Source organism: Ruditapes philippinarum, unplaced genomic scaffold, assembly GCF_026571515.1.
Source record: "Ruditapes philippinarum isolate M1 unplaced genomic scaffold, ASM2657151v2 ctg2286_1_1_1_1, whole genome shotgun sequence".
Classification (NCBI taxonomy): domain Eukaryota; kingdom Metazoa; phylum Mollusca; class Bivalvia; order Venerida; family Veneridae; genus Ruditapes; species Ruditapes philippinarum.
Window position 1 is genome coordinate 157235 of NW_026859524.1, and position 9670 is coordinate 166904.

The 9670-nt window shown below is 31.1% G+C and overlaps 1 protein-coding gene across 1 annotated transcript; it reads left to right on the forward strand.

Moving 5' to 3' along the window:
- The first annotated feature begins 1171 nt into the window (after positions 1-1171).
- Positions 1172-6176, forward strand: LOC132756856 (probable maltase-glucoamylase 2). Its single transcript, XM_060748001.1, has 5 exons — positions 1172-1276; positions 1486-1617; positions 3038-3590; positions 3926-4079; positions 4338-6176. The coding sequence occupies exons 1-5, from the start codon at positions 1261-1263 to the stop codon at positions 4569-4571; spliced, it is 1089 nt and encodes a 362-aa protein (XP_060603984.1). The 5' UTR covers positions 1172-1260; the 3' UTR covers positions 4572-6176.
- The last annotated feature ends 3494 nt before the right edge of the window (positions 6177-9670 follow it).

A 9670-nucleotide genomic window follows, 5' to 3' on the forward strand; every position in this document is an offset into this window, starting at 1 on the left:
ATTACTCTTTGTTTAGATAAAAGTGTATGATTTATTGCAATTATCAGACCTTTGCGTAATTTGATTACAAATTGCAATAATTACATTTACAAACAGTTAAAATCAAACATGAATCTATACAAAACATGTAATGTCAAAAGAGACTTTTATAAAAAATTAAAATGCAATGTGTATTGAAAATATAGGAACCACATTGTCCCTTGATATTCGTGAGGGTGTTGCATATCGTACACAAAAAAAGATAATTCGGGCAACTGTTTGTTTAATAATTGTTATGATTGATTTATATGACGGATGATATCTTTTAATGAAAACAGAATACAAGTTTAAACAGCAATATAACTTCCTACAAAATATAAATTAAATTTCATATCATATCTAATTTGGTACTTTTCAAGTTACTATTATTCTATTGGAAGACAAATTGCTATTAAAGATGAAAATGATAGGCGATACAAATATGTCAAACGTTCATATATTTAAACAAAAAAAACCTACAGCTTAGGGTTATTGAGTTAATTGATAAAAGTAATATTTTATGAACCCGTTTGTAATATTCTTTTTAAATGCTTAACAAGTACTTCTCACATGTTGTTTCAGCTAATGTATTGTACATAACCGACGGTCAAACAGACATTATTTACAAATGCTCATACCATGGAGTCTGCACGAACCATTTTGCAGACAGTGGGTCTCACCTCATGGATATAACATTACTTGGTGATTATATGTATTACACTGCTTGGAATAGACCGTAAGTTGTCTGCAAAATGTTATGTCTTGTTTAGGTTGATTTCCCTTCATTTTTGTAAATAGAATAATGTACTATGACAATCATCTCATTTTTCTAAATATACATAGAAATTGAGACAATACTAAATATTTCTTGAAAAATTTAAACTGAAAAAACATCAAGCCCCCCAATTTTTATCATCCCAGATTGGGTAGAATTCTTATTGAATTAAAACCTTTTAAAATATCGTCCACTTTTTAAATTAAAAAAATAAAATACTTTTTGTGTTATCCTTTAAATTTAAAGTAAACAGAAGTTAATTTTAATTGAAAGTAAGAATTTCTTTTTTATAAAGTACCCTTAAATATATTTAAAATCTTTTTCCCCAAAATGACAGTATATTGTTGCCAATTTTTTTTATTTAGTATATTTTCCCAAAATTTTCCCAAACAAACCCTTCAAGTGTTATTAAAGTTGGTTACAAGCCGGAATTAGGGAGATTGGATTCGCTAGCACTTTATAGTTCAATGCTTGACCAATCACGTAGGTTACAATTTTCTTACTGGTTTAATTTTACTACAAGTCATGTATGTAAATTAAATGTAATCGCTCAAATATTTTACTTCAGGGCATATTAAGCGATAGTTATCAATAAAAACATTTATAAATTTCATTCTTTTTTTCCATTTTAAAGTACATCGCACTTCCCTTCAATGGGTTTCTACTGATTGATCACATTTGAATATTTACAGAATCAGCAGCCTGCTCTGAGAATAATGGGCGTGGTCCATGCAGTACATTTTGTCTGCCTAAAAACACCGGATACAAGTGTGCATGCGAAGACAACGTAGCACTAAAAAGTGATGGCAAAACATGTGAAAATGGTAATAGTATTTCTAAAAGCATGTAGCATTTATTATTAAAGCATAAATGTAGTGGAGGCTTGGCCGTGTAGCTGATGCGTCAGACAAGTAATCAAGGATTGCTGACCGTGTGGGATCAAACCCTGTCAGAAGCAAGCCGTTGATTCCTTCACAGTCATTGCTAAGTACTGGTTGGTTTCTGGAACAGATTCAAGAGTGTTTCGATAAGCTTCCAAAACAATCGAACTAAAATAAATTTGTATAAATTAGAAATGTAAGATTGACATATGCTTCTTCAAGGTTAAGTTTGAATTAAAGACCAGGGCTGCGTTTCATGGAGAGTCCTAAGTTAATCCTAAATCCTAGGACTTATGACCAACTTTAGGAGAAAAAGTTTTTGCACTTAAGACCGTTTCAAGTAACTGTCCTATCTTTTGTCTTAAACTTTAAGACTTATGACCAATTTGCTCTCCTGAAAAAAGTTACAAAATACAATGGCACGCGCATAATCCCGGATTGGATTTACTTTGTAATTGATTATAGCAAGTATAAAAAGCAATGTATTGCCCTCTTATCATGTTGAGTGAAAATATAAACCATACTCCACAAAAAACGATAAAATAACTGTTTTATTTAATTTCATAGTAAAAATGGAACCCCTTGCTTGCTACGCAACTGCAATTGTACAGCGTGCAGTAATATTACTATTTATAGATGCGTCTTGTTTTGCACGCGATATTTGGCGCTACATTGTGACGTCATGTAAACAACTCTTTAAACATCTGTACAGCATTAATGACTGAATTAAAGATATTGGTGTTCGGATTTATTTTCTTAGTTAGACCATTATCTATCATTCTAGATAGTTTTCAAAATAAAATTCAACAAAAATTTGTTTGATTTTGGAGTGGTTTTGACTTAGGACAATCTTAAGATACCTTTAAAACACTCATAGACTTAGGACTTCTATTTGTCATAAGTATAGGAGTCATAAGTTAGGACCTTTTTTAAGACTTTCTTTGAAACGCAAAATCGTCACAATTTTTATCTTAAGACAAACTTAAGACTTAGGACTCTCCATGAAACGCAGCCCAGATGTACCCAGAGTCACAGGACAAATATTCCTTAGCTTAACTATGTATAATACCATGTTCTTAGGGATTAGATAATGATAGACATAGAGAATATCTTCTTGTTATAAATGAAAATTTATTTAGACCTAATTTATGTTTGAAAATATATGTTTAATCATAACACAGTAATGTTTGACAACACTAGTTTATTGTTGTATTTTATCATTGAATGTGTATAACACTTAACCTTTTCGGATAATAATTGTTATTATCAAGTGTTAGAGCGGGTATCAAATCTTTCATGTACAAAATGGTTATCGAGGTAACAACTATACATGTTCAGAAGATTGTTGTATCTGTTTATACAGTTGAACTGCGGACAACAACTACTTCTACTATTCCTACTACAACTACTCCTACTACTACAACTACTACTACTCCTACTACTACTAAAACTACTACTACTCCTACTACTAAAACTACTACTACTCCTACTACTACAACAACTACTACTACTACAACTACTCCTACTCATACTAGTACACCTACGCCTACAACTACAACTACTCCTACTACTACAACTACTCCTACTACTAAAACTACTACTACTCCTACAACTACAACTACTCCTACTACTACAACTACTCCTACTACTACAACTACTACTACTCCTACTACAACTACTACTACCACTACAACTACTACTACTCCTCCTACTACAACTACTACTACTAACCCATCAGAAGATTCAACTAGATACCCAAAAACAACACAATCTTCATCGGAAGTGCCAACGACTTCGCCAAAAACGACCCCGTCAACATCAAAACCGCTACCGATTGCGGCTATTGGTGGGGCCAATGCCGGGTTTGCAGTCTTGATCATTGTCATAATTGTCCTAGTTTGTGTTATCGTTAAAAGGTATATAGTTTTGAAAATCATGTTGCAAGTCCCACTGAGACATTTGTTTTGCTTTAAAATGATGATAAACGTTCTTTAAAAAGTTCAAATTAGGTCTGATATGTTTTAGTTTAATTGGTCATATAACCAGCTTCTTAATCCATTTTTGGTAAGGAGATGAATTAAAGAATTACAACGTTTTCTATAGTAAAGTCAGGAGTGTAAATGATTCATTTAAAGGATGAACGTAATATATGTATCATTGTTATTTCTACGTTGTAGCTTTTTTGTCACTCATTGCCATTTTATTTAAACAGAATTAAAACTCTTGACTTTGACATATATCATTTAAACAGGCGCAACAATAATGGAAACAAAGGCGGTGACAGTGTGAGTTATAATCATTTTGCTTCTGACATAGCCTTTTTGACACCGCCTGCTGATAGCCCAAACAGACCTGATTCAACTTATGATGTTATAGGCGGCTTTGATGAGCTGGAAAACAAGAAAGTAAGTAAATCTACGTTATAAGTGATCTAATTTCTTAAAGAGATAAAAATAAATTTAGCTTTAATACACTCTAAAATAAGTATTCACTCAAGTCATCTCAAAGCTCAGCTGTATCGTTTTTCATTTGCTATTTATAGCCTTTCAAAATAGATACCTAAGACACTGATAAAAATCTAAGTTTAAATAACTGGACGTTTGACGTACATTTTGTCAGTTTTTGACAAATGTTTTACTGAATGATGATCAATTTTATTTTAGAATCAAGAGAGTGAATACACGAATGTGTATGAGCAGTTAAGCTTCAAGAGGAAAGACGTTCCAACAAGCGAGTTTAGACCATCAGCATTTCCAAACGTCTATGAAGACATGCATGAGTCTACAATGATTACAAGTGGTGTACTGCAAGATGATTACTTGCAGCCATCTCATGTAAATCCAAGTTTCTCCTCCGATGATGCCGACTTCAATAACCCTGTTTATTTAGATGAATAGAAGTGTCACAAACCCAAAACTCCAATTTTCTAACATCAACAGATCTACAACAAGCTAAGCAAATAATAAACACAGGAATCGCGAGTTTTGAGCCCTAGTTCGAGTGAAAATGATATTTTTTATAACTTGTTTTTGTCATAGGTCTCTCCAGGTCAAGGGACAATTGAAAACATTGTGTATACACGGTATTAAATTTGCCTGAAGTCAGTGACGTAATTGTTTGAATAATCTTGATACTTAATCGGATTAAATCATGTTGAAGCGAATAGTAAATATTTTAACAACTGTATAATTTAACCAGTTAACAAGGTGATGTTTTGTTAGAGAACTTTTTTATTCTTTCACCATATGAACTTGTGTTAGTTAATTAGGAGAATCAGATACAGATATTGCTTAAGCTTTGTTCTTCAGTAATACCCTTAATGGTATGAAAAGAACATTTCACTTCAGTAATTATGTATACATTTTGTACATTTGTTGATTAAAAAGCCCTTACATTATTGATAGCAAAGAGGGTTGATGTAAAAATAGTTAGCACTATGTATTGTATATTAAGATGTATGTATGAATTATACCAAACACACGCGTTGGTTATTTTACCAATCTATACACATGATTTTTTAACCTTTGTTTATTTTTGTATTTTAATGTTTTATTGCCATTTCAAATAAGTTGAAAGATCAATGTTTAAATCAATAGATGACTTTTTTCTCTATGTAGCGATATTTTTTATTCAATTATATTATAATACGAGTGTAACAATTAACCTTCTTATCAAAGCAATTATATATGGCACAAATGATAAGTTAGAAGGATGGTAACTTTTACGATCGGATCTACTAGTCTAATATTCCGATCGTGTCTCATTTTACTAGTCTGAGATTCCATTCTGTTTATCCAATTAAAGGTACATAATGCCTCAGAAACAAATAAATTTTATCTTCTTTTGAAAGGACAAACATGAATCTTGTTACCTGAAGATAAATGTGAAATAACTTGTCATAAATGTATCAAAGTGAAAACAAAATAGTTCTTGACTTCAATACAAAATACTCATTCAGTTAAATTATATATATTGTCAAAAAGCAACATGTAAAAATAATTGTTCGGGTGATTGGCCAATGAGTAACTACTATTGACACTGTAAAAGTACAAGAACATTAAAAAGCTTTGAGACATAAACATAAAGAATTTTTTGAGGTAAGATGGACCTTTAAGAAATGAATGTTATTATTGAGCATGAGATTTATTTTGAACAATTTATGGTTTATCTTAAGTGACATGTCGTTTGAACTATTCGGAGATTTTTTGTAATATAACGGGATCTTTTTAGTAACATAATTTTTAGAATTTTGTATATAATTTTTAAGACTATATTCAAATGTTTGAAATGATGTGTCTTTTTGTAATATAAAGTGATCTTCTTAGTAAGATATTTTTAGAGTTTTGTATAATTTTAATGTGTATGATCCAAGACTATATATTCAAATTTTGAGATGTTAATATATATGTTGTATTTGTACATGTACATGCGTCGCCTTTGTGAACTTCATGGAACAAGAATGTGGTGTATTTATAATGCTAATAAAACGACTGTAATCGTAAGATTGTTGTTTTTCTATATAATATTTTTGATAATTTCTCCTTTGCATTCACTGATCATTTATATTAGGAATGGAATGTATATTCTTCCGTAAATAAATGCTGCAAAAAGAAAAATAGAAAAAATGAAAAATGCTTAAATTGACTGTAATACAAATGAGGATAACGCTTAGTAGAACAATAGTTTATTGTCAAGGAAATTATACTAAAATGTGTGCACTCAATTTGAAAGAAGGAACAAAGTTCTTAATGGGCTGCTATAAACTCAAGATGTACCCTTTAATAACCAGATACCTTAACATCGGATTTATAGCTCGAAAATAATTCAAATATATTCCGTATATCTTCAACAATTTGACAATATCTTCTTGTTAAATCATATTATTATAAACAGATTGAATCAATTTAAATGGGACTGTGACCTTGTTGTTAAGGTGTTCGTCACTCAAGATACGGATCATGGCTTTTAGTCATAACCATATTTTCTCAAATACGTTGACACCAGTTTTGAGAACTTCAAGCTTTTATCATAATCAAGCTGAAAATAGGGTTAATCTAAACCTCATAATTCTCCTTTTTTCAAGAGATGTCCAATGATTGCTAAAATGAACTGAAAACGTTTATTACAACATACTTGCACGTAAACCCAAGAAATCATCATGTTATTTAAATTGATGAAAATCTAAAATTCATAAATGATGATAAAAATCCGTAATAGAAGACTGTCTTGAATGAAAATATACATCTAAAGCATTGAGCGAAATTGTAAATTTTGACTGTGTACTGAAATGTCAAGTCAGAAACTTACATTACTCCTGAATACTATGAGACATGAAACACACACCATTGAGAACGGAGAATTCACAATGTTGCAGGATTAATCATTTTAAAGATTCATCATCTGAAAAACCTTTTTTTGAAAATTTATCAGTTTAAACTAAACTATAATTACTTATTTTTAAAAAGCTATCGTTTACCAAAAAGAAGTTTTCTGTTTGATACTTTTGGCAAAGGGATATGCGCATCTCAATTGCAAATTTTATGCATACCATTTTTTTTCAAAATAAAAATACATTTTCTTTCTATATTAAGCTTTTTGTATCTTCCGTCATTGAACACAAAGATTAAACAAGCCAATAAGGCAGTGGGACATTCACAGACAATCTAGTCACGTAAAGCATGTCAATAACTATTAAAACTTGTAAAACGTTACCAATATTTCAAATTAATATGGCATCATGAAAAAGCTAACCAATCTATTATATCCCGGTGTAATTTGACTTATATTTCATTTTAGATATTACTTTTATTTTGTTGTTGTTTTTATTGAAAAGTATAAAATTGTTATCATACAATTGTTTCAGCAAAAAATCCTCAGGTGAGCAGATCTTCTTAAATTCAATCCGCATTGTCTAATGTAGTGTTCAGTAGATGACATTTATTATCTATATTTTAATATTCAGTTTTGCGCGGAAATTATCATCATCTGACCCATTGAAAATACCTTCTTATAATTTTACCAAACATACTATGAACACATCTACCTCTACTCACGTTTAAACAATAATTTAACAGTAAGTAGTAATATAAACTAAAAGCTATATTAAGTTTTGTATTATCCCTTTTCCTTTTTATCTAACAGTGAATTATTTACCTAAAGGATGCAATAACATTTTTTTTATTAATTGACAGCTTAAGAGCCGGCAGAATTTTCAATTTTGTCGTTTCGGGCGTTCTATAAAGATTCTGTTTTTCTTTATTATATATTATACATTATATATTACAATTATTGCTGATAGTATCTTGTGTTTGCCACACTTATACTTATATATGTCTTCAAGAGTACTTTCGCCAGTGGAGACAAGTGTAATTATCAGACTGTTACGAAGCTTTATAGAGACTTTGTTTGGTGATGACACGAAGTAAGATTTATCTCATTGTAATTTTAACTACATGTATCAATCGCTTCCTACTTAGTTTTGCTTAAATCACGTTTAAATATTCTTTTTTGGAGGGCGGTAACAGAGGCAGTATTGTGTAATAAATTGTTTACAAATATTTAGACGATGGAGACGCACTTTCACTGTGTAATTGTATGATGTTTTACTTATGCTGTGAGTAGTACACAACTAAGTTGTTATGTATGTTTTTAAATAATTATTACTTTTTTTACAATTTGACAAGTGAACAATAGGAGTTATTTCTTTCTATTACATGTTTCTAATACCTGTTAATTACTAAAACGTGAAAGTGAATAATGTCTTCATAATCTCACTTTATAATTGTCTTATTATAGTAGCCGTACTATTTTTGAATGCGAAAGAAGACTTTTATTACCAGATGAATGGAAAGCTCCGTCGGTTCAGTAAATCTCATTTTTAATCTGAAGCATGCTAATTCAAATGTTTTTATTTATACATTTGTGTATAACTATATATGCATACATTAAAATGTAAATGTATAGTTTGGAGAGTATACTAGGGTATATATGTAATATGATATTGTATCATAGTTTAGAGACTTTACTATTGAAAATGTGTCAAATCGTATACTCACTGTCTTGGAGTTAAATGGTATACCGGTACTTACTGTCTGTCTAGAGCATGCTCGTTGATTGGCTCATTTTTTCTGGGGTTTACTTATTGTGATGACAGGGAAAGAAGCAATGATAAAAAGTCATATTCAGATGCTCGTACACTGGTTAGTTTTTTATCTTGGGTTAATATGGTGACAACAGGGAACGTGTTTTTATTTTTGCCTATGATACAATAGAGAAAGAACATCAAAACCATCGTACAGGTGATTAAATATTATTGTTATACCGAAAAAAGTGCTATATATTTGCTGCACGGCTATTGGTGATAGGTAGTGAACACATGATGTTAATTCCTGGGACCAATTTTATTCAGTTTTATATTTTAGACAGATACACCATAACTGCATGTGAAACTGGCTATTTGGGAGATAACTGCGAGACAAAATGTGAGACAAATTGTGATGGTTCATGTGACCGGTTCAGTGGTGTCCGATGTCGCGAAGGATTTCCAGATAATTGTTGTAATGACACTTGCAGTGTTTATTGCAACAGCAACTGTTATAAGGATGGAAATTGTACTCCTTGTAAATACGGCATGTGGGGTTCTCTTTGGAATAAAATGTGCGAGGCACACAGTGTTGATTGTGGCAGAAATAGTGGACAGTACAGTAGTTGTCAAACCGGGCTATGGGTGACTTTTGCAATATGACTTGTGATTTTACTTGAAATAGTTGTGCTAAATGTAACGGATATTTCTTTTCTTTTAGACACAATCTTTGGGGTCCTACTTGCAGTAAATCTTGTAATTCCCAGTGTCCGAGATGCGACAGAGTCATTGGGCGGTATCTTTTTATTACCGTCCATGAACAGGCTACATCAAACCGAGGCTGAAACATTTTCAATTTTGTCTTGTTTTGGATTTCTTTAGGGATTCTGTATTTCTCTCTATTCTATATTTTCA

Bases quoted from the DNA above. Each gene is read 5' to 3' on its own strand.
- LOC132756856 (XM_060748001.1), top strand. The intron at 3,591-3,925 runs GTATATAGTTTT...TCATTTAAACAG, and splicing joins GTTTGTGTTATCGTTAAAAG to GCGCAACAATAATGGAAACA. The intron at 4,080-4,337 runs GTAAGTAAATCT...ATTTTATTTTAG, and splicing joins ATGAGCTGGAAAACAAGAAA to AATCAAGAGAGTGAATACAC.